General features: G+C 39.7%; 1 protein-coding gene across 1 annotated transcript in view; it reads right to left on the bottom strand.

The window, feature by feature from the left end:
- URB1 (URB1 ribosome biogenesis factor) overlaps window positions 1-22,404 on the bottom strand; it is a 45,698-nt gene extending 23,294 nt beyond the window's left edge. Inside the window, exons 1-19 of the mRNA XM_031612738.2 lie at window positions 22,028-22,404; window positions 21,709-21,848; window positions 20,268-20,419; window positions 18,593-18,725; window positions 17,135-17,231; window positions 15,651-15,736; window positions 15,130-15,255; window positions 13,868-13,998; window positions 12,920-13,115; window positions 11,553-11,690; window positions 10,983-11,156; window positions 10,196-10,346; window positions 7,448-7,570; window positions 5,791-5,903; window positions 4,809-4,928; window positions 2,485-2,601; window positions 1,705-1,843; window positions 531-701; window positions 85-281 (exon numbers count right to left, since the gene is read on the bottom strand). Coding sequence (XP_031468598.2) covers window positions 85-281; window positions 531-701; window positions 1,705-1,843; window positions 2,485-2,601; window positions 4,809-4,928; window positions 5,791-5,903; window positions 7,448-7,570; window positions 10,196-10,346; window positions 10,983-11,156; window positions 11,553-11,690; window positions 12,920-13,115; window positions 13,868-13,998; window positions 15,130-15,255; window positions 15,651-15,736; window positions 17,135-17,231; window positions 18,593-18,725; window positions 20,268-20,419; window positions 21,709-21,848; window positions 22,028-22,397 — 2,874 coding nt within the window. The 5' untranslated portion in view covers window positions 22,398-22,404. The remainder of the gene's footprint in view (window positions 1-84; window positions 282-530; window positions 702-1,704; window positions 1,844-2,484; window positions 2,602-4,808; window positions 4,929-5,790; window positions 5,904-7,447; window positions 7,571-10,195; window positions 10,347-10,982; window positions 11,157-11,552; window positions 11,691-12,919; window positions 13,116-13,867; window positions 13,999-15,129; window positions 15,256-15,650; window positions 15,737-17,134; window positions 17,232-18,592; window positions 18,726-20,267; window positions 20,420-21,708; window positions 21,849-22,027) is intronic.
- Window positions 22,405-25,899: the final 3,495 nt, after the last annotated feature.

Below are 25,899 nucleotides of genomic sequence, written 5' to 3' on the forward strand. Positions count from 1 at the left end.
TCTGAAGGAAACCTAGCTTTCATACACTGTCAGCTTTTTAGCAACAATGATTCAAGCATTCAAGTGAATTCAGGTATAGCATACCACAGGTTCCTGAGCTTGCTGAGGTATCCAGAGATTATAATACTGGTTAAATTGGTAGAGCTGAGGATACTTAGAAACCTTCAGTGACTGCAGATCTTTATCATAGAGCTGGAACATCAAGCAGAGGGCAAGGGCATCTCTCTGAGAGTGCAGAAGATCAGTGAAAACACCAACAAGATACTCTACGATGTGTGCTCCTAGAAAACCAAAATTAAAAAGTGACACTTCTGTTGATAAAATTTGCATAAGCACACACACATGGCAACCCCTCCAGGGTTAGGAGAGAAGGACAGAAGTATCTCACATAAGCTTTAATTCCTCTCTTGAGTGAGGAACACCATGGATGTACCTCCTCCTGCTCCTAACAGTAATAATAAAATGTCCTGTGGAGCTCACCAAGTAAGACTTCCATTCTCCATATAAAAACAAACAAAAAAATTTTGTACCTGTTTCATTTTCAGTCTGAAGCAGCAGTTTATTCCTGGCTTCTAATGCAGCAGGGACAACAGCACTGAATGGAAATGTTTGAATAACAGTGTCTTCATTTAAAGTGAACCCAATTTCTTCATCTAAGCCATCACTGCCCTCAACTAGGACATCTACCATATCAAGGACATCTGTTGAGAGCAGAAAACGTATAAATAAGATTCAGACTAACTAGAAACCAGAGGAGGTAGAATTCAACGCTCCAAGAATATGAGGCAGTTTCTGAATTCCCATAGCAGAAAAAAGGATGAAAACATTTGTCCAGCAAAAATCACTGTTACAGTGCACTCAGTTTCAGTTTGTCTTTCAACACAGCTGATAGAAGTAAGGAAAAAGGAGAGAAGAGATGCATCTGTTGCTACCATGATGGCATGACCATCACAGTGACAGAAACATACACGAAAGCAGAAAGGAAGCAGCTACTGACTCATCAGAAGAACATGGGTAGCCATTGAGAAGCTTCTCAGTTTTGTGTAGATACGGTACCTTGGTCATGAAAGATTCAAAAGACAGCTTTAAAATTTGAAGAATAGTATTACAGTGCACTCTGAGACAGGTATTAAGTCTCTGTAATGCAGCCAACTCAAGGCATCATATCAATCTGGTGCTGAGAACTGAATGACCTCAATTATCTTCCTACATGCAGACTGTTACAGCAGAATAGCTAGCACATGACAAGTCTTCTAGTGTCCATCTGCGGAATTTTCACTGTACCAGCAATAGGACTGTGACAGGTCCCAGAAAGCAGAAGCAGCAAAATTCCACCTGTGAGCTTGTTAGTAAGGTTCCCTGCACAGCCCAACCCCTTAACTCATGGATGAATGGAGAAGAGCAGCCCCATGGGAAGAAATATTAATACACTCAGTTAGAAAATGCTGGTGCCAGATCCTGATGCGAGACCTTAAATACTGCTGAAACAGCTTAACTGCATCAGAAATTATTTCTTTGGGCAAAGAGGTAACTTTGTAATTCAAAGTTCTGCTTTTGACACTAGCCACATCTGGAAGGCTGAATCCTGAAGATCATTACTTATGCAGGACTTCTACAGTTATCAGTCTTTAGTTAGCCTGATTAAGGCCAGAAGATCTAGACCAAAGTCTTGGAGTACTCCTAATTGAAAGAACTGCCACATACCATCAATGTGAGAGATGGGGATGCTGACATTATCAGAGTCCTGTTTAAACATGTTAACTTGGAGCATACTCGCCTCCTGCACAAGGTCTGCAGCTTTATCTGTATATGGATAGGGATTTGTCACCAGTTTCAACAGGATCTGTTAATAAAGAGAGAAAAACATAAGCACACAGGCTAAGCCCAAAGAAATGAAGTCTTGTTAAGAAAAACTATGGGTTAGAAGTGCTTGAAAGGTCAACTCCCATGTGCTTCTGCAGGAATCTGCCTGTGATTACCACTGTACGTGGGACACTGTGCCTGATGGAAAAAGAAATAGCCACTGCAATTTTGCAATCAAAGTACCACAGTCTGAGTCCCTGGGGAAACTGCAATGAAAAGGAAGCTCTGGGCATTTAACATCCTGAAAAGTAAACAGGAAACATCAACTTTTCTTGTAAAAGATTACAATTTACTTAGGTCTGATAATTTTGGCAGATAGCATTACATAGAAAAGAACAGATAAGAGTTATTCCCCCCCACAATCATTGTTGATACTCTCCTATCAACAATGCTGTAATAGCAACTTATTTTTCTCAATTTAACTTTCCTCCAAACCTTTTCAGTCTCCTCCTACTTAAGACAACAAAGATGTCAGCTCTGTATAAATAATCACAACCACTGCCTTTCTCAGAATTCATTCACTGATCTCTGAGAGATTTCTCAGCAATAGCAACAGAATAATTAGTTTCCATTAATGCTATTCTCAGCACTGTTTATCCAGCTAATTTGAACAATTGTTACCCTTTCCAAAAATTGAATCACTGCTTCCTTTTTGTCTTCTTTTGTATTATCTAAGTGTTCCAGCCAAATTGAAAGTTCCTTCCATGTGTACTCAAACACTCCGCTGTCATGTAAAACCTGCCCAGGAAAACAGAGAGGAGTGAAAAAAATGAGTAAATACAGATCCTTTTGTATAGCAACTTCATGTTTTCTTCACACATGAAACCAACTAAGGTCAAGGTTTTCTGGACACAGAGCATTCGTTGCCTCCACCTTAGTAAATCTTATTCTTGCTATTTCAGGAGAGTCAGCTTTAAGGGGATTGTATTTCCCCAAGGCCACACAGTGGCATTACATCAAGTTAAAAATAAAAATTTAAAAAATAGACTGACTCATAAAAACAGCCTGTTGAGAGGGGCTTGAAAACTACTGATGTAATTAAATGAAAATCACTGCTAAATTAAACCAATATCAGCCCACGTGTGCTTCAAAAAGTTGCACAGATAGGAAAGTAGCTGGAAAATGAACTGCAGACCAGGCCCACTGTTTACACAGAAGACTAAACATACTCATAGGTGGTATGGATGGGGAAGTAAACATAATTTTACCACAACATCAACAGTTAGAAAATTTTTGCTCACTTTTATCGTATCTAATTGAGGCCCTTATCTGAGACAGTCTGAGACAGAAGCAGTGAAGTTAGGGCAGTTATATCAGCAGTGACCCTACACTCCCCCTGTGAGAGAAAGGAAAGAGGAGGAATGGCTGTCCAGAGAACAACCCAGATGGCAGGCCATTTGAACAGTGCAATAGTGACACTGCCTGTCCCCCACCCTCAGCAACAAATGAAACCTTGGCCAGTTTCCTAACTCCAGCACCTACACTTGAATGCCTGAACTTATGTGGGATGAATTCATGCCTTTGTTCCTCCCCTTACCCGAAACACAAAGAAAGCTATCAGAGCTCATTTGCTCAATATTTACTCTGTGTATGCCACCAGCAGCTATAAAAATAACACTACTGCTTACTTGAAACTGTCAGGAAAATTCATTTAATGAAGAAAAAAAAAGGTCCATTTTTAAATAATTCACTATTTTTGGCAGTGTCTCAAAATAGAAATACACTTGCAGCTCTCATGAAAACAGGCAGGAACAGAATGTGAAATCCAAAAATACGCCTTCTGATTGTAGGGCACAGTGTTGAAAAATAAGCAAAACACACTCATTAGCATCTATTCTTAGCAGCCTTTCTGCTGATATAACTGCCCTAACTTCACTGCTTCTGTCTTCTCTTCAGAGAAAATGAAATGGACTGAAAGTAAAAGAGGAAACAAGAATGAGTCAGGCAACCCACGTCTCCACTTGGCAGAAGAACCCAAATACACTAGAAAAACTGCACTGGGTAGATCTTGATTGAGATATTCATTACTGTGAGACAAAGTTAACCTGCCTTTAATCCTGTGCAGCGTTCAAGGGCAACTATAAACCTAATTCAAACAGCGTTAACTTTAGGTTAGTGGACTGGACATAACAATTACACCTTCAGATTGAAGCTAAATGTCAATTTTAAATGCACAAAATTGTCTACATAAACTTGTATGCCTCTAGAGCTATGGGATACTGCACAAGGAGTCCTAGTCAGAGCCTAGAACTCCTTTTTTAGGATTATCCTTGGGGGTAAAGGAAGGTTGTCATGTTAGATTTACTTTTAATGTAGGTCTTACATCCCTATTTAGATAACTGAAAGATGTCCAGTTTAAAAAAATATACTAAAAACAACAGCTGCTGCTGCCTTGTTGAGATTTGTAGTTGATGAGCATTTCTGAGAAGTCAGATCCTTCTTAAATGCACCAAAGCGGATTCTAATTCAAATTAAGACAAAAGTATTCCTTGAATCAGAGCTTCTGCCTAAATGCAACACAGGTGATTTTCCAAGGGCACGGTGAACTAACTAATTAAGGATTTAGGAAGAAGGACAAAGTACAGATTAAATCAGGATAAAAAGTAAGAACAAAACTGCTCTTTGTTTGATCAAATGACATTGCAGACACAAACTATATCATTTCATCAAAGCAGAACGTTTAATTGAGCAAACATTGAAGACATTTTTCCTCCTATTTTATCAGTTGGTGTGAATTCAGTTGATAGCATTTATGCCCACCAAGTATTTAGCTAACAGGTAGTTAGCTTAAGGCAATTTCCAAGAACAGTCACAGAAAGCAGAAAGAAGTCTCTGTTAGCCAGACAAGTATGCAGTGAAGTTTTAAGAAAGGGTTTTTGGAATCCTGAAATTTCAGACCAATGGAATACAGTAAATATCTTGATATTTCAGATCAAACCGCTTACCTTGATGATCAGTTTTTTTGTTGAAATTTTCAGGTAAGAATGGTTACTTGTAACAAACATTTTCATCAGTAAATAAAATACTGATTTTTCACCAGCTATCTTCTCTGTTTCAGAGACATCCTGAAAGAGAAAAAATTAAAACTCCTCAGCAACACTGTACCAAATTACATTGCACTGAAGGAGATATGTAAAAGACATACATTATTCTACAGACATGTCCAAAAATACCAAGGCCAGAAATTAATGGGATGACTGCATTCAGTGAACAAAGAAGATCAGATCAGATCAGATAAGATTTTATCTATTCTATGGAAATATATGTATACTAGAATACCAAAGCCAGAAGAAAATACTTCAGCTTTTTTTACTGTTTCTAGAGTTTTTCACTGCTTGTTCTTCACTTTCCTTGCTTCTCGTTTATGACCAATTGGGTAAGGACAGAAAATCTCTAACAAGGCAGGATTGCAGTCACAATATTTAAAGGTTCTTCTGCTTCCTCTCAAAGCTAGGCTCACTCCCTTCTCCAGACATCTAAAGCAAGCTCTCTGAAACTCTTCAATTTTTACAGGTCTACAGTAAAGAAAGGGGCCCTGAAATTTCTATTAATTACAGAGAAGGGGACAGCCTTATTCAGTGTCAGAATCATCATCAGGAATAAGTGGAATGTCTCCCCACAGTGGTTCGTTTCCTTGATCTGAATTCTTAGGCTTTCTGAACAAGAAGAAAGAAGAAAATTCTCTCTCTTGTTCTCAGCAAGAGCTGAAGACACCCTGTCCTCTTTATGGAGACAAAAATTACTGTAATTGCATAAAACATTTTCAGCTCAGAAAAAAATCTTTACTAATACTCAGATTGTAATCCCTACCTGTTTTATAAAAGCATCACCATCTAAGAACTAGACTGGGACTAATTTAAAAGCAAGCAGTGATAGAATTGATGACAATGGGCTAAAGGTGCATAAATCCCCTTTAAAGTTTCTTACCTGTACTCTGAACCAGGCAAATTTATTTGCAGGAAGCTCTAAAGCAACTTTCAGTACATGATACTGCAGAACATGGGGGACCTCCTCTCGAAGGCCCTGCTCAGTGACGATACCTGAGGTTTGAAGGCAACATAATTAACTTTACTTCTGAGTATCTTACTGAGATCATTAGGAACAGTCATCATCTAGAGCTTCAAAACATCACTGCAATAAACAGGCAACTTATAAATTTCCTGACGATGAGATCTACATGCACGCACACAAAATGTCCAGCCTATCTAAAGCTGAAACCCAGCAGGGATTGCCTGCCTCCTCCTATCTCCAGCACAATCTATTGCTGTTGCATGGGAATACATCATCTCTTCTACCAGTCTCAGCTACTCTGAAAATCTGTGTCCTATAGGACATCAAGACAATGGATGAATTAGAGATCAAAATATAGAATTTAAGTTAATAACAAATCTTAATTAGATTGTTTATTACAGGTCACAGAAGCCTACATTCGTATCTCTTCCTACACTTCTTTAGTCACTGCTCACAAAGACTGCAACTGCACAACCTCAGAACTATTCACCTTAAAGGTCAGAAGGTCATGCAGAGACCCTTGCAGCATGCTCTGAAAGTTGACCTGCCCACACTTAAACTGCACTGTGAGATCAGTTGTACAAAGCTTTGGTGTCAGTGTGCTTTTCACCACCTGTATTGTATCTTCATGATCCGCATTAGAAAGAGACAAAAGATTTTAAAAGCCAGCACCACATCAGAGTCTAACCAACAGCAGGACAAATAGAATGGTATGAGCTCTTTAAATCACATACTACAAAGTAGAAAACCATGCTGCCTTTGGAATGTATGTTTCAACCAGGATGAGGGGAAGAAACAATAGAACTCTTAGGCTGGAACCCAAGGGAGGGAAGTTTAATGATTAATTTACATCATTGCCTACCTTATCCTCTTTCATCAAAATGAATATCCAAGCTCCCTTCTGAGAATGATGGTTTATTTTCCAGCTTTATTATTTTATTATGTAATAAAACATACCATCAAAGAGATATCTGCCTCATAAAAATGTGTCCTGCATTCTGCCAACTTCAAAAAAAAGCAGACCAGTACAAGAAATAATGGGAAAAAAAAGGATACATGATGTGGTATGACAGTTGATTTGAGGGGATGTTGTTTTGTTGTTTACTTAAATTCTTTTTCTTCTAACAGACTTTAATTACAGCTTTTAGGTAACTCCCATTCTTACACATTCCAGAACTTGAACAATTGTTCTAACTTGGTGGCCTATTAGCTTTGCTGGCCCACAGACAGCAACAATGCCCAAACAACAACTTGCCCTTTTCTCCAGTCTCAGTTTTCAATGGCTATATTTACTGTACCATAAAGCAGGACTGGAAGATTTCGCACACAGCCCTTGTGTGCAAATCCCTTAAATACACAAACACACACAAAGAAGACTGCAGTGCAATCTACCACTTAAAACAACTGAGAGTAGCACAAACAGAAAAAATGAGTGTCAATGCAATGAAGAAATTGAAATGAGTTTCTTACGGAAAACTTTCTCCTTCTGCCCACAAAGTAAATATTCCCTTTTGCTTTAGACTTTACAAGTAGCCAGAGAAAGCAACAAGGTAAAAAAATACACATCACCTACCTTTCAGCAGCTTGCTAAAATCAAAGTTGCTCCGTGCTACCAAGTGGGGCACAACCTTCTGATAAAGACAAATGACCTGAAGCAAGGCAGCTTTCAGAAACAGCGTCTCAGCATCATCTGAACCTAAACCAAGTGTTGTGACAGTTATTAGTTTCTCCTTCCTTCACATCAAGAAAGCACAGTGTTTATCCATTACAACAATTAGTAATTGTCTACTAATTGTAAATGTCATTACTGATTATGCTAATTACCATTTCCAATAGATGTGCCTACAAACTGATCAGTTACCTTCTTACTAACAAGAAAAAGTTACCTACCTATAAACAGAAAAAAAAAACCCAAAACTCAACACATTACGGAATCCTGTTTCCTTTCCCAGTATTCCTGTTTGAATATTTTTTAAATTAAATCAGCTGATTCAGTACCCATTTTTAAGTAGATCCTGAAGTGCTCACACATTTGGCAGCCTCACCATTTTAACAACCTCTACAAGAATCCAGTCAGTGCCACTGCTGTTCATTTTGAAAGTGAAAAATGGGAGGAAAAAAAAAAGTGGGGGGAAGGATGGTCAGGCTGCTGGTTTCAGGGTACACTATTTTTACACAATGTCAAGTAAGTTTAAGTGAGGTAGGGTACAAGCCATACACTAATTTCTTAGTTCAATTAGAGGTTCCTTCCCTTCCCCTTCCCCTTTCCTTTCCTTTTCCTTTTCCTTCCCTTCCCTTCCCCTTTCCCTTTCCCTTCCTTTCCTTTTCCTTCCCTTCCCTTCTCCTTTCCCTTTCCCTTCCCTTCCCTTCCCCTTCCCTTTCCCTTCCCTTTCCCTCTTTCAAAATAATGCTTTCTCAAAGTGTTCTCTCAAGAAAAGGACAACAGCAAATACTTTATGAAAGAAACACCAACCTCTACTAAAGCAGCCATTTACATCTTGAGTGAAGTTATTTCAGTAGCTAAGTATTCTTTTAGTTCATAATGCGAGGGTGCATAAAAGCTATTTGCTATCCAGTCACTAATGAAAGGAAGCAAAATAAATGAAGGGTAGCCACATTTTTTAAAACAATTATTTTTTCCTGCTAACTGGCTCTCCCTCAAGGAGTCATGAAGAACTGGACAGATGCCATGCATAAATGTTGTCACTGTTTGCCCAAGTCTCAACATTCAGAAAAAGTTGCCATAGTGCAAATAAAGCTGCAAATGGTAAGCTGAGGGTATTATCATTCTAGCAGGAAGAAAAACTAAAGCTACATTTCTTTAAAAAATGGTTGCTCCACAGTTTTAGCAGGCACTCTACCAGTAAGTAACCTTCCAGTGTCAGCACTGAGGAATAATTTACTGCCAAAATCACAGACAGAAGGACAGACTCCGAAGAATTCTCCACTACAGAAGGTCTCAGTGTGGAATATGCCCTGTCAAGAGCACAAAGCTGTCTGTAGATTTATTTTCAGTCTCAGTAAACCACTGCAGGCTGCTAACCAAGCTACAGAAGAGCACTAAGAATTTCAGTTTCCTGGAATGGAATTATAAAGTCCTTTAGTAAGGGCAGTGTTGTGCGAGAATAAAACTGAAGCCTCCAACTCCAGCACTCTGTCCCTCTTCTGGCACTTAGATATTTGTTCTCCTCTGCTACAGCAGCACAAGCACTTGTATAGCCACAGTAACCAACTGCTTCACAAAGATGTTCTCGTGGCTAGATAACATGGCTAAACGGAAATCACTCAAAGTTATTTTTCCAAGCAGAACAGTTTTCCTGCCTGTTTTATTGTGTCAGAGCAAAGCACAGGAGGTTTAAGGAAAGGAAGACTGTTCAATATGGCAAGCTACAAAGCCTGTATCTGGAGAAGAACAACCCCAAGTCCCAGGACAACACTGATAGCCACACAGCTGGAAAGAATCTTTACAGAAAAGGACGTGTGGGTACTGCTGGTAGACAGTGGCTCAAAATGGATCAGTACAATGTCTTTGCCAAAAAGAAGGCATACATTAGGCAAAGTATTGCCAGCAGGTTGAGGAACTCCTTGTCTGCTCAGCACTGGTGAAGACACACCTGGAGTGCTTGATCTACTTCTGGGCTCCCCAAGGCAAAACAGATATGGAGCTACTCGAAACAGCACAAGAAAGAGCCACAAAGTCAACACCTCTCTCATAAGGAAAGGCTGAGAGTTTAGACTAGTGAAGAGAAGTATTCTCTCAGGATATTCTCATCAGCGTACATAAATACCTGAAGAGAGGATGCAAAACAGATGAAGCCAGACTCTTTTCAGTGCTGCTAAGTGGCAGGGCAAGACACAAAGGATGCAAACTGAAACAGAGCAGGCTGTCTGAATTGCAGGAAACAATCTTTCCGTGAGGGTGACAGAGCACCAGCACAGGATGCCCAGAGGTTGTCGAGTCTCCTCCTTGTAGATCTTCAAAAGCTGCCTGCACATGAGCCTGGGCAGGGGTGTTCCTGCTCGAGCAGGGGAGTTAGACCAGATAATCCCCAGAGGTCTCTCTAAATCTCAGCCATTCTGTTGATGCTGCAGAAGCAGGGAGACACACTGCTTAACTTCTTAGTAAGAATGCCAGCCTTAACATCAGACTGTGTTCTGGGCAACTCTGACAACAGTCAGAATTGAACTGCCTGAAGAACCGGCCAAAGTAAAGCTGAGTAGTAAACACACAGGACTCTGAAGTTAACTACCTTAAATTAGAGGAGGATTTCACAATATCCACACACACGTAAGGTGTGATGACTTCACCTGCTTTGCCTACCATGTTGTTCGGCAACTTCTGCTGTCTCAGTCATTTCCTCTACAGTGGACACAGCGGTTTCGTTCTTTTCCTCTTGTCCATCTTGGTTTTCCTTCCCTTGCTTCAGAAGAGACTGCCAAACAGCTACTATGTTGTTCATGTCTGGTAAAAGCTAGAAGCAAAAGCAGTAAATTGCATTAACTATCCTGTATGAGACAAAGCCACTCCAATGCAAATATTCAAAACCAACCAACGTGACAATTCGCCACTCTTCATAAGTTGCAAACTGACTGATCTACCACGCAATCCAAAAAAGATCTGAAACCAAGTAGTCCACTTTCAAATCTACAGAACATAAATATATGAGAGAATGTTTTATTGAAAAAGATTCCTGTAAAAAATTTAGGTTCATTCTTTCTTCCTAATGGTCTATCATCAATCCAAATGCTACCTTGTCTAGCAATTTCTAACTCTGAATGAGCAACACCAGCTTCAGTTTACTCAAACCAGAGGAATTTGATTCCTGGCTGAGTCGTATTGCTCTTGGAATGTGTTTGTTGCACAGTAACTGCTGATGTTGCATATGTTTGGCGATAAAAGGTTATTCATATTTCCATCAGCCAGCTTTGTTAGAAAATGTAGTCCACTATGGCATTAAGTTATTAAGACCTCTTAAAGCACAGCTTCCTCCCCTGCTGAGAGACACTATCTCCTCATTCCCAAGCCATAACCACTAAGGGAGAAAGCGCACAGGAGTAGTTACTTGCCACATAATGACTCAGACTTCAACTGTCTTTCCACTTTGTACCTTGCTGATGGCTTCCCTGTACAGCTGTACAAATTCCTGCATCACTGACAGTGAGTAGATTTCTGACTTTTGCCAAGTCTCTTCATTCAAGCAGTATTCAATATTCTTCAAGGCTCTTTTCAGGACACTTGACACAAGTGATAGTATGCTGTGCTTCACTGCTTTGCTGGGTAACTAAAAGGGCAAAATTGTATTAGTGACTGCATTAATGACATTTCAGTGCTTTCTCTTATTGCTTTGAACATGCTCTATAGTCTGAAAATAAGTAAACAGTTGCTAACAAATGAATTACTTTTTAAATTTTACATTGTAGAAAAGAACCCAAAGGTTTGCAGATTCCCAGCCCAAATTGTTAATAAGCATTGGAAAAACTGGTGCTTGCAAATACCTACTGCAAGCACTACCAACAGGTTTTAATTGATGTTCCCAGGCTTCCCCACACCAGCTTTATGCTGGAATGGACAATATAAAACACATAACTGACTTAAGAAACTTCTTGGGTGATCACAAACTTTAACAAAATGGCATTAAGTAGGACGGAAAAACACACTAAAAATAAACTGATCTTACATTTAGCCCTTGGGTGAACATCGTTTTATTGCACACTGCAGGGACTGTTGTTACCATCACCATAGAAAGCAACCTTGGAAGAGGAATAAACTCTGAAGTCTTAAAAGAATTGGAAATCTCTGGCTGAGCCTCATAGATCTGAAATAAAAATAACAATTTAATCAAAATTGACAGTCAGGGAGCTAGAAGCTTTTTCTGACGAAGAATTTACAGAAGAGTTTTAACTTTTCAAAAGCAATGACAGCACTAAATGTCAAATTTTACACAGGAACGCTACAGAGCATCCTCCAGACTCCTATTCAACTAAATGAAACATCTGTATGTAACCTGAAGCCTTGCTAAAAGCCACTACTTTTCAAGACATTATATCTGCTTCTTGCTGATTTTAAGATAAAGCACAGAGACCAAGGAAGAATCAGAAAGGACAAAAGGTTTTTCTAGTTGAGCTTCTGAAATGCCACATCTTAAAAACTGTATCATCAGCATGATGTTTCCTACAACATCTTCCACCAATTCCTTCTTTCCTGGTTTAGCTAAATGTTTATATAGCTTCCTGCTCTGAGCATGGCTTTTTAGCAAGTGACCTTGCAACTCTGTCTACACTTGTTAAAACAACTGAGCCTCTGAGTCATTTCATTTTCCTCAGCACTCACAGAAAATAGAATGCCATTTCCCCCTCTCTATTTACTAACTTCAAAATTTAACAGCATCCTGTTGCTTCTTCCCTTACATACCTACAGTAATTGATGGTGTTATTTCAGAGCAATTAAGTCCTTCCTGCTTAAGTCACTTCAACCTTCATCACCTAACTTCCTCACTGCTGGTATAAAACCATTATTTATGAAATTCTGGGTCTGTCTGCCTTTTTAGTGATTTTAATAAACCCTCTTAAAATGCTGTCATTTACAGCTGTGAACAAAATTCATCTTCAGATATGTGAGTTCCTTCGAATACAGAATATCTGCCTGTATAACAAAGAACTCCACTTCCTGATCTCCAATTTATTTCCTGACTTATTTCAATGAAATCTTATTACTCCTCACTAGGAAGACTTTGACTAAGTTCAAAAATTCAGTTTACATCTAACATGACCACACTATAAGCTGACTGGATCCTGTACTGCAGTAGCACCCAAACTGTAGGCATTATAATCACCCTCTGTAACAGCAACAAAGGCAAGTTTCCTAATCAAAGATCCTTTGCTTTTCTCTAGTTCAGGAACTGCACCATATTTACTATCGTGACTTTGTGTAACTCTGCACTGTTGTTTAACCAGAACTACTTCAACTTTTGGAGAGGAAAAAAAAAAAAAGAATATTGGAATTGCATTTCTGTGTAGAAGCAGTATGTAAGATTCATACTTTTACCTTTTTGAGTAACTTCATATTGTCCGTCCAAGCTGACTTCATTCTAGGAACAAAGGAATACTGGGTCTCCTTGAAATATCTATTCAATAGATCTGGGCATACTTTAAGAATATTCACCACGAGATCAGCAACCATTTCATCCTCTGTTGCAGTTTTTAAACCAAGCAGAAAGCGCAGAAGCACTATATTTCCTCCCCTATTGAAGAAAAAAAAAAAGCTTTAAGAAATTCCTACTTCAATACTTCACTCTGCAGCTCCTCATTAATACTGCAATGCAAAAAGTTCCTCTGTCACTGGGGAAAACCCAAGCCAAGACACCTGAAACTGTTAACATAATTTCTGAGTTTATACTGAGAAAATTAAGAACCGAATTTACCTCCAATTTACTTTTTTTGCCTCATCAACAGTTACTACTTCTAATTAAAACCACAATGTTTCAGGATACTCTAATCAAACTTCACATATTGGTGTTGCAGACCAAATTCTGGCATTACTGAAATCAACAGTGACATTTTGCCAAAATTTGAGATAAATGACATCTGATTCTACCAGGAGTAAATTATTTTTACCATCATCTGGTATACAACACAGCTTTGGTATTTTATTCTCACATCCAAAATCACATCTTACAGTGATTAGTAACTACGTATGTAGTTACTAATGGAAATGGCTCAGAGTAGCAGCAGCACTACTTCCAAGTCCCTATCAATACAGGGGAGCACTCTCTAGTAGGTATAAGGAAATCCAACAGTTTGATCTTGGGAAGTTAAAAACAAAACAAAAAAAGCAGCAGTGAATTTCTCTCTTCTGCCATAAGTTACTGAGAGAGAAGCAGAATTCGGTAAAGTTAACTTGCAAAGGCCTGGAAAGGCAGACAAGATAACTAGTGAGACCTGTCTTGCTGTAGCATGAATCACACACAGGGTTTTCAGCTCACTGGTGACCTACCTGCCAGAAGTCCCTAGACTTGGATCATAGAAAGTAATGCCATGTTTCAGAGAGCAGCAGAGATCCATTAAGAAATTATGAACAAGTTCTCGTACCATCGCCTTTCCCACTTCTTCAGAACCTTGAGTTACCTATAAGAATCAAAAGGGAGTTAAAAATGACATAATTTTTAGTAAAGAAGAAAATCTTACAGCAATTTCTCTCTTTTCTAAGTTTTACTGAGCTCCTTTCATATTAGAAATATCAAAAGAAAGTTTGGTTTGGGTTCACATTAAGAAGTTCCAGTTTCTGTATTAAACATATTAAATATTAAGCTATTTTATTTTCAAGGAAAGAAAACACCCCAAACTTATATGTATATGTACTATGTGCAGGGCATTGCTGACCTAGGACTTTCTGTTCAAAAGCCAGACAAAAAAGTGAAGCTAAAGAAAAGTAGCAATATATGATTTATATAAACTGGGGTGAGGCTGTCCTGGGACTCTGGAGAATAGGAACTAACATTTAACCTGAAAGAACAAACTTTCAGACTGATGGTGCAGCGTCTGTCTGAAGAAGTTTCAGAAGGCAAAAACAAAAGACACCTCAGCCTTCAGCATAAAGCATGTGAAAAAAGCAAGGATATGTTCTTTGAGCCAATTTGGCACAAGATGGGACAGCTTTAATACGGGACAAGAAAGATGGGTACCTAACACTGCACTGAACTTGTCAATATTACAGGGAAAGGAGGCGGGGTATGAATGTACAATCATCATACAAAAATGGAAAAATTAATCAAATATCCATATCAATCAGAGATGAGGAAAAAAAAGATGAACCCCTATTCCATTCATCTTTCACACTCAAGACAACGCAATATTCCCAGAAATTAACCTTTGACAATTGCAGTTGGGAATTGTTGTTGATAATTGTAACTGATAATTATAATTACTCCAAAAAATTATAATTATTCCAAAAAGTTGTTAACAACATATCAGCATTGGAGTGGCATAGGTATAAACATCCAGTAGAGGACATACAAGAAGGTAGCTGTTCAGTGTTGTAAGATTCAATGAAGAAAGGTTTCTAAAGATCAAGTGATAATGAAGACACAGATGAAAAGACTGCAACCAAAACTCAGTGGAAGCACAGAAAGTCTTCCTACTACTCTCCATCAGGTTTATAGCTGTGCCTTAGACAGTCCCACAACAAAAAGGTAAGAAAAAGAACAAAAATTACAACATTAACAAAAATAAAAATGTAACCCATTCAAGTTACTGGACCTTGAAATCCTTAGAGCTGACATCAGTAATGCCGTTCCATCGGTAAAGTGAAGCCACATGATTCAACACTTCTGCAGTGAAAAAGCGCACCTTCTGGGTTTTGGTAATATTTTTATTTTGAACCACCTGAAAACAGTGAGGGGGAAAAAAAATGAAAAAACAAAATAATATCTCTTCTATTTATTTTAACAAAAATAATGGCAGCTTAGCAACACACTTCATGAAATCCTTTCTCTCCTGCAAATAAGCCTGTACGTTGTAACCTAACTCATAGCCAATAAATCTAGCACTTCCTCGTTTCAGCATGATATGCACCCACTGAAAGACAAATCCCACTGTCACTGGAAGCATTGAGACTACAAGATTTTCGACCTTCAGGCTTGGCATTGCTGCAATTGCAACCCAAAACAGTAGGAATCTGGTTGATACCACGTGCTACAGATGAGCTGAAATTAGCATCTAAGTAGTAGTTACGCAAAAAGACAGAAAAAGAGACAAAACAGCTTCAAGGGTACACCTACCTTAGCTTTCAGTGTGGAGAGAAGAAGATTGACAGTGGAAACTTTGTCTTCCTTTATTCCAGAACGAAAAATATCTGGAATGAAATCTAAGAAGACATTTCAAATGTTTAGTGAAGATGTGAAAGCTATTTTTATACTAAAATGCTTCAGGGAATTCATATCCATTTCTCTTCCATGTCATACTATTGACTTCTCTGTTATGTTAAGAATGACCCAAAAAAATGCAATAAGAGTTCAAAAGGATGATATACCTGTTACCAGTGATGAGCAAGTAATGCTGCCAAGCCCATCTCAGCATAACTAGCTAAACTGCCAACTCAGTTATTAACAATTCTTGCAACAGCATCTGTCAACCTGAAGTATATTTCAGATCCCAATGTGATACGCAGTGTTTAAACTTGAGTGAAAAATGGGACACACAGGGTAGTGTAAACAATAGAAGTAAATAATTATGGCCTAGTTTCATGCCCTCACTGTGGAAATTGCTGCCAACTAATGAATATTTCTCGATCCTTTCTGAATTCTTTCATAATTGCACAAAGGTCACAACTGAGGAATATCACAAGCCACTGAAGTCAACAGAAGTTTTATGTCCAACTTCAGCACATAAGGTATTAAGTCTTTATTAAGTGCCAGTAGGATTTGTCTTTTAGGATCCTACTCTTTGTCAGATGAGCTTGACCCTCTTCTCTGAGAGACATGGGCTGGACTCCCACATAATGCCTTCATAAAGGATGCAAAGGACATCACACTGCTGTCCTGAATTACTGACAAAAAGCAGTCTAAGGGAGCACAGATGAGCTGTCCTGCACAACAACAGAATGAAACTTGAAGTGCATGCATTCCTTATCTTTAATGCTTTTCAAAAAACCTACTACTGTGTTAGGAGCAAGCCCAGAGGCCACATAGCTTTTTTCTGCTTACCAATTCTATGGAATTCGTACAACATTTCTCTTTTTTACATCTGTTCCATCAAATGCTTTCTATTTTTCTAAAGCTTTTGCAGATAGAAAACACTACTCTCAAATAGAAGAGGCATTCTCTAAAACACTGAAGAAGTTCACAGTTTTTCAGGAAAAGAAAATACATATATATGTTTTGTATCTTAATAGTGTTTATCTTGTTCATATTTTGAATCAGCTCTTACTTATTACCACCTTTGAAAGACTCTGTCCTAAAAAATATGCACAGTGATAGGACAAGGGGGAATGGTTTTAAACTGAGACAGGGGAGGTTTAGGTTAGATATTAGGAGGAAGTTTTTCACACAGAGGGTGGTGACACACTGGAACAGGTTGCCCAAGGAGGTTGTGGATGCCCCATCCCTGGAGGCATTCAAGGCCAGGCTGGATGTGGCTCTGGGCAGCCTGGTCTGCTGGTTGGCAACCCTGCACATAGCAGGGGGTTGAAACTCAATGATCATTGTGGTCCTTTTCAACCCAGGCCATTCTATGATATATACGTACACAAGCAATTACAAAGTACCTTTTAATTCCAGCACTTGTATCAAGACTGCAGTGTCACCAGCTATTAAAAAGGAGAGAGCAAACTGAACGTAGGCCGTACGGACATCAGGTCTCCCCTGTAAGACAGATAAAATGCAGCATTGACAGAGATTGTACGCAACTGCAACAATTGATTATCACTGTAAGTACTATCGGATAAATTAAGCAGCTTCCACAGGCAGATTACATACAGCCACACACACATATTTATATGCAATAAATCCACAGTACATGTAAATTCTAAAAACTTTTTGCATTAAACAGATCACAGTTCATTCAAGTTCAAATCAAATATGAAAGCATCTGTTTCAGTTCTCAATAGATGAGACAGGCTATAAATTAAAAAGAAGGAATTGTATTTTCAAGCCAAACCCTTGTATTCACATCACTGAACATCCACTTCTGCACTTCTTGGTACACAGCCAAATAGTCACGAACACCAATGACAGCAGTGCAGCTGCTTCCAGAGCTGGGCTCATCTTGGGGGTTTCTGCCACTCACTGACACCTCTGGGTGCATTATGTACACTCCTCAGACTAACAGCTGCTAGCTGGGTCACACAGCTGAGATGGGCATTTCAATTTAAGGAGTGATGGCACACTCAAATGCAACTTCTACAAAAACCATGAAATCTGCCATTCTCAAATATGTTTATATAAAAAGAAATCAAGTAATCAACCAATTAACCAAATCCTAAAAGAAAAATTAAAAAAAACAAAAAAACACACACACTTTTTTCCCAGAAACCAGCTGCTGAAGACTCATTTATCATCAAATTACAAAAACTCAACAAAAATGTATACATTTATTCTGCACTGGTGTTGAAAATGATACTCATATAGACTTATGTTTAGAATGAAATATAAATATTCTTGTTCTAAAACACTGGTTCAGGTCAGTCTTCATTATTTTTAGCAAACAGAAGAAATGAGAAACAACTCCTTTTCAAAAAAAGGACTGATTACTACTTATTCACATGTCTTCCACTGGAATTTGCAAGAGACTGTCCTGGCTGTATTTCAAACTTTATTACTGTGGTTACTGGGCAAAATCCCCTCTTCATTAAAACAACCACAGAACCTCCATTTATTTTACTGTGATCAAACAGCCACACACTGAAAAAATGTTCTTCACCTAAACTTGTCATAGAATACCTCAGGATGCAAGCCATCACCTCCTCAATTCCAGATACTCAACACATGCCCTGGGGGTTTCCCACCTAAGCAGATTGGAAACTCATGCCCTGTGGATCAGCTCTGCTGCAAACTGAAACAACCAAGAAGCACTTCATCCTGATGCAGCACAGGAAGGAAGGGGTAAGTTCTTTGCAGATAAAAATATGGCAAAAGAGACCTTATTTAAATGCTTGGCAGAAGAAAACTGACAAAGTCAATGCATAGCATTTCATGGTGCACACATAGACAGCTGTTCATTTTACCTTCTTATCTCTTTTTTTCACTAGTCCAGGCAGAAATTTATTATTGAAATCAAAATGGCTAAACACATCCCTTGCAGTATCTGGCCCCTGAGCCACCATTGCTGACAACAGCGTAAGGCACACTCGGCTCATCCTAAAAGAAAAGAGGAAAACATGCAGGTTATTTCCAGGATGACAAATGAAGAGATTAAATGTAAAGAAAGATTATTTTTAAATAAAATAAATTATCCCATTCCACCTCCAACAACCGTCAAAACCTTCAGAATTTTCAGGCATGAAGTAGTCATCAGAGCAACCAAGATAGCCATTAGCAAAGTATTCCCACTCATGCAAAGCTCTTGCTGCAGTCAGTGGAAGCTTTAACTGAATAAGTAACTGATTACATATATGATCATCAAAATACATATTTAGGCAAAACACGCATTATTACACTATCTACAAAGAAATTTGTTACTTGTTTATAAACAGCTAATTTTTCCAAGCATATCTGCTGGGCAGAGGGCTGAGTCCTGCAAGTGCTTAATCGCTTTTCTGCCACAAGCAGGTCCACAAAAATTACACCTGATAATAAGGTGAAGGACCTACATTGCAGAGGCCAAATTTTTTTATTTTTTATTTTTTTACTTCAGTGGAATAACAGCAGTTTTCTTGTATTTAAATTTGCAGCACAAAAACCATATTCTTGCCCTAAAATTAAATTCCCAGATTTACACTCGGTTGTGATTCTTGCTTACTGAGAATTAAAAAAACAACCAAAAGCATTGCTCAGACAACGATAATGGCAACTGGGTAGAAGAGAAGATGAAAGAAGGAAAAGGGAATGTCTATTTATATCCTCAAATAAACTTTTCAGCATAGGCAGTTTTGTTACTGAATAAAATATCACCATAGATCTGCAGTCTGCCCTGTGCAGGTCCTAGAAGGATTTCTCCAAAAGCTGTAGTCTTTAAATTATTACGAAGAAATACAGATCTTGCACAGTTTCAAAAATTATTTTACAATATATCTACCCTCACATGTTTGGGATTTTATGTACAGTTAAAATGCTTGTTGCAGCAAGATCAGCTCAGTGGTCTAGGAACCGTGGTCATGACTATGAACTGGAAGGCAGAAAACACTTTTCTAATGCCGGCCTGTACAAAGACCAAAAGGGTGGCCTTGGACAAGGCAACCTCTCACTGCCTACTGTTCAGGGGTACAGAACAAAATCTACTAGTTACATCCCATCTGCCCCACATGCAAAGAACACATGGAATGGTTGTTTAGATCGGATCAGATAACAAGAGCGCTCAAATCAGCCTTAGATTTAAAGGACAAAAAAGATTACAGAGCCAGTGTGAAAGGACAAAACTACATCTGTGACAAAGATTCACAAGCCAGGCAGCATTAAAATGGTAAGACTGAAAATAACATTCATCTAATATCTCATCAAGACAGGAACAAACAAAGAAAACCACAGCTTCATACAAGTACCATATGGCATTAGATTGTGCATCATATTGGAGCTTCCACTTTACAAAGGCTTTCACATGCAGCTGTTTTACAAAATGTGGAACAGTATCATTCAATAAAGGTAGATTGTTAGCAATAAGTTCAGATGAATTTTGGACAGCCCCTTGGGATCGATTCAGAGCAATTGACAGAGATTCTCTGCAACAGAAAAGAGAAGACTTACCTGTGATTTTCAGAATACAGCGCAGCATAGACCAATCTCATGTAGCTGTGAATCAACCTTTTGACAATGTTTGTTCCCACAACAGAAAAATGGGAGAGGTCACTGGCTGTCCTCAGTAAAATAGCTTCAAGGGCTTGAAAGATTAATATCATCTGTAAAAATGAAAAATGTGTTAGTGTTTAACAATGTCAGGTAGGGCTTGAAACTATTAGCTGGGCAAACAGTAAAAAATGCAATTTTTGTGAATAGTGACCTACATGTGTACACATGATTTGTCAGTGTATTCACAACAGCCGCTTCTGGGAATTTGGAAACTGACTGCAGTGTAAATCTTAGCACAGGCTGATGAATCTCAAAGGCTCTTTTTAAACTGGAGGACAAGGCTGAGGTCTAATGAACCAATACTGTAAAAGAGAACTGTTACTAAATGCACTATGAAACCTGCTTAAGAAAATCAATTGAGCTGCTCCAGTCTTTCAGTGAACTCCTTCCGGATGAAGCCAGAATCCATGCTGTATGGGGACTGCATTCATTATTAGTTCATTGTATTCATTATTATTTTTATTCAGTATTAGCCTCCATAAGTAAAAGGGTCTTGAAAATAGAATTTAACTGAACATGACTGCCATGACAGAATTTTTCTTTACAGAAAATGACAGAAATGACAACCTAATGCAAAGGCAGGTGCATGGCTATTAAAATGAACACTATCAGACTTTACGTTGAGAGCAGACTTAAGTCAATAATGCTGCACACAGCACTTGCCGTGAAAAAAACTTTCCAATTTTTAAGTTTCTTCAACATATTTTGTAGAAGAAAAATTGTTTCAGATAAGAAAAATGACGTCAACTTTAGCAGCAGCTTATTAGAAATATCCATGTACCAGGGAGATTCTAGTTATATTAAAAGAACTATTTCTATCAGATGACTTTTTTGTTTGTGTAATTGCCGTTGGTTCCCTAATTTCACAAATGATCTCTTGGTAACATTTAAAGAGCTGTAACAGCCTGATTTTGGCTGGACTACTGGTTATGCATATTACCACCTCAGAAGGTGGTGAGGTGCTGGCACAGCTGCCCAGAGAAGCTGTGGTGCCCCATCCCTGGAGGCACTCAGGGTCAGGTTGGATGGGGCCACGGGCAGCTGAGCTGGTGGGGGGCAGCCCTGCCCATGGCAGGGGTTGGGGCCACATGGGCTTTGAGCTTCCTTTCAACCCAAACCATTGTGCGATTCATTCTATGATTCTATGACCATTAAATACAGGAACATATTTGCATTGGAAAGGGCTTCTCCTACTCGCTGAATGCTTCTGCCACTGTGTTTTTTTCCAATAATGTAGTTTTTATCAGTTATTTATGCTGCCAAGCATTTCTTTGGCAGTTCTGCTCCCAGCCAGCCCAGACTGTACCACACCAAAATATAAAACCCACGGAAGGCTTACTTCACTTTCAGGCTTCTTCTCCCCATCCAGCAGCTTGAAAATTTCAGCACACTCCACCGAAATCTTTACGTATCCCTCCACGACGTCATATATTTCGGCGGACGGCAGCGCTTTCGCCGTGGAGATGAAGGTCTCCAGACCTGCAAGAAGAGTGTTTGTTCCACCTGGATGGAGCTTCGCGGGGCGGGGGACGCGCGGTCCAAAGCGTGGGCAGCAACACGTGCCCCGAGCGGCGATCACCCTCAGCCCCTCTGCACGGCAGCCGGGCCGGCACCGCACGCCTTTACCCCACGGAGCCCACCGCCCGGCCCCTCCTCACCCTTCCCGGCAGTGGCAGGGTCCCGCAGCAGCGCCTTGAAGCGGGCGCCGTTGAACTCCTCCTCCTCCTTGCCGCGGGCTCGCTTGGCCGCCGGCGGGCCGGCCGCGGGTACACCGCGCCGCTTGGCCGCCATGCTGCCGTCACCGCCCCGGAAGCCCCGATGGCGGCCGCGCAGCGCCGCGTCCCGGCAGGAAGCGGAGAGCTGCCCGCTGCACTGAGAAGAGCGGGCTCGGTGTGTTAACGTGGGAGAGGTGCAGCGGTACTGAGGAGTAGTGCAGATAAATAACGGAGTTAGAAAGTAAGCCTGATTACTATAATAATACCATATTTCTAGGAACATCCAGTAAAGAAATACTACCACAAAATACATGCAAAAAATATTTTCATAGAAACATAGAATGGCCTGGGTTGAAAAGGACCACAGTGATCACCTAGTCTCAACCCCCTGCTATGTGCAGGTCACCAACCAGCAGACCAGGCTGCCCAGAGCCACATCCAGCCTGGCCTTGAATGCCTCCAGGGATGGGGCATCCACAGCCTCCTTGGGCAACCTGTTCCAGTGCGTCACCACCCTCTGGGTGAAAAACTTCCTCCTCATATCTAACCTAAACCTCCCCTGTCTCAGTTTAAAGCCATTCCCCCTTGTCCTATTACTATCCACCCTTTTAAACAGCCGTTCCCCTCCTGTTTATATGTTCCCTTCAAGGCCACAATCATTACATCATTTTCTCCCCTCACAGCCTGAGTACCTGTTGCAGGATTTAATGAAAATGGTAAGGAAGACTGTTAATTTCACTTCAAACCAGACTACTTCCAAGATGCTGCCCTGGTGTACTTTGATCCCTTACCCCTTCCTTTCTTTGCCACAATTATTACAATTTTCCACCCCAGAGCCTGCTTTTTGGCAAGCATCAATCGTGGAGGCCTGATCAGTGAATGAGACATCAGGCTCAGACAACGTTCATCTGCCCTGTTATGACTGCATTTTTAGAAGATGGAAGCAGCAAATGACTCAAGTATTAATTTCTGAGCTGCTCAGTTTTCAGTAAATTGAAATATATTCCTTTGATTCTTGCCAAGTGAACATGTAATCATATCCAAGATACACATTGCCCCTTTGGCATTTGCTAATCTGAAAAATAATTCCCAATCCCTCATGAGAACCTTAGCTCTTGTTCAAGATCAATGAACTCCAGATACAGAATTAATCGAGCCAAGTGACCCTCTCTTGCATCAGCCATAATTCAACTTAAGAAGCATTTGCTGGCTTGAACAGTGCCTTGTGTAACAAGCACCTACACTACAGTCCTGCTCAGCTTGCCTCTTCTTCTCAAACTTGAGCATTACTCCTAGCTTAGGATCCTTTTTCATGCAATCTTGAAGAGAAAATTTATTTTGTTAGATTTTCACTACTAGCTTCGTGAAGGTCTATCTTCAGGTTTCAGCCATAAATTCTCCTGTCCTGCTCAACCACCCACCACCTCCAGCCTTTAGCCATAGCTTAGCAATATGTACTATGCCAGACCTCAAAGTTAAGTTCGTTATTTTTAACATATTTCTTAACCATGTCCTGGTGAACCTTTGCTAAGCTTATCCTGGTCTCCTGGCCTGCAACTGTACACTGCAAATGAGTGACTGTCTTTATGGATAGAGCAGAACTGCTGATAGACCCATGTCTAAACAGAGCAATATTTACAAACTTTACCTTTAAGAACACCAGTGTTTGGTTTGGCAGAGCCAAGAATAGCCCCTGACAGGTACACTACCTCTACAGTGCTACTGCTCTCAGTGGAGGACTTAACAACCATACACACAAGTTGTTATGCCCTACTTCACACTAACACTGGCCTAGAGCATGCAGGAAATGCAATAGTTTCTTATTTTAAAAAAATCAATAAATGGGATTCATTTGATGCATAAATTAATTTCAGAAACCATTCTGAGGAACTGCGTTTCAGCATATACTATGTATATAAAATTGCTGCTCTGCATGCTCTGTCACGATTTAGAGAACTATTTCATTAAAAATATTCTTTTTTTTTCCTCTAAAATTTCAAGTTCCTGCAAACCTGAAATGAAAGTTACAACTGTTTAACAGATCTTTTTTGCTTTCCAGCCTGTTAAATCTGTGGCTTAAGATCACAGAGGGAGAGACAATGAATGCTGCTAGAGGTTGGTTAAGCATCATGCCCCCTTCTTCAACAGTTCTGCATGAAGGAGATATTCCCAACACAGCCCAATGCCACCACTTCTTCTCTACCACCCTTCCACTGGTCAGCTCAGGACCAACTCACATACATGGAGACAGAGAGATTGCAGAGCTTGAATTACAGAAGTTTAGAAACAAGTGTTCTGGATGGCTCACCAGAATCAGGTTTGGATTCAGGAACTGCATGGATAGGCTGATCTGAGGTAAGAACCCTCATGAAACTGCCTCACAGGGCCAATGCCTCTTTGGCATAAGCAGTTACAGCAATTTAGTAAAACGTCTTTTGATCCTGAAGCTGAAAAACAAAATGTTCTCTCCTCCTTCAGTCTCTTAGTTATTTCAACCACAGCAGCACTTTTCTGAATAGTTAAAGAAGTGCTTTTTAAAATCTGACTAATGACAGTTTATCTTCCCTACCATTACACTGGAGCCCTATCGATATCAAAGGACCCAACTTGCCTGCAGCGTCAGCAGCATGAACATGCATTAGCACCAGGCTTTTGAGCCAGGGCACAGGATGAGTCAGGAATCAAGCTGTTTTCCCAGATGCTGAAGATGGATGGAAAGATTGAACAAGAAAGGAGGAGGGTAGAAGAGGGGGAAGGACTGTGAGCAGACTGATGTGAGCTACCATAGCTGAAAGCAGCTATGGGTATCTACTCATACATAGCTGAAGAAATCCTTTATTTAGTTCAAGATATAGAATACTGCAGGCTAGCTACAACCAGAGGCACAAAATGGATAGCTTCCATGAATACTGACATCTTTACCAGCTTCCACTCATGGAACAATATTCAGCTATCATTACCCTGAGTTACTGTAACCATAAGCATGGAAAATCTCTTCAGAATTTACCAATGGACCCTTATAGTACTGAGAGGAAAAGCAAATAATCCTAAACTCTGCAATGTTATTTTCAAATTTTTGTATTTGTTTCTAATTTTGGGGTGCGCAATTTGTGCTCAAGTTGAACTACTGCGAGGTCTTGATCTCAAAACTAATTCTCACTGATTAGATACTGATAAGGGCTCATATTTTCTGAGATGTTCCCAGTTCAGCATGCCTTTGCATACCTAACTTGAGTGACCTTGAGGACAGATTTTCAAAAGCTTTTGGAAAAGCCACCAATTTTTCATTGCTTTGACATTGATTCTGTGGCTGTAAAAAGCCGCTGTCTTGAATTTCAAGGACACAAAATCATTAGTCATTTTGGAAAATCTTAGCCTAAATACATATTAAAGGAGAAACAGTGACAACACCAGCCAAAAGGCAGTCTCATAAACCCACAGTAAGTCACTTTCACAAGTAAACAGGCTGTTTTCCAAAATGGGGTCCACCCAGCTACTCTGTCCTGATGTCCTTTCCAAACTGAGAGGGAAGGCATATGGCATCCTTTAGCCCATCCTTTAAGATCCTTTTTGGAAACCTACCAAGAATGACTTTTGTGTTTAAGGGGGCATGATTAACAAAGCCAAGACCTTTTCCTTGGTGTGTATATTCCTCCTCTTGCTTAGATCTTTTTTTGTTGCTGTTTTCAGCAGAAAAACTCAGTGGGAAGGGGCATGCCACTTAATTCATGTCTGTACAAGTACACTGGGTGAACTGCTAGAAAAATTAATTGGTGTACAGGAGTGATGCCAGTAAGACTGACACCATGGAGGAG

This window comes from Phasianus colchicus, chromosome 1 (assembly GCF_987193195.1).
Source record: "Phasianus colchicus chromosome 1, bPhaCol1.hap1.1, whole genome shotgun sequence".
Taxonomy (NCBI): domain Eukaryota; kingdom Metazoa; phylum Chordata; class Aves; order Galliformes; family Phasianidae; genus Phasianus; species Phasianus colchicus.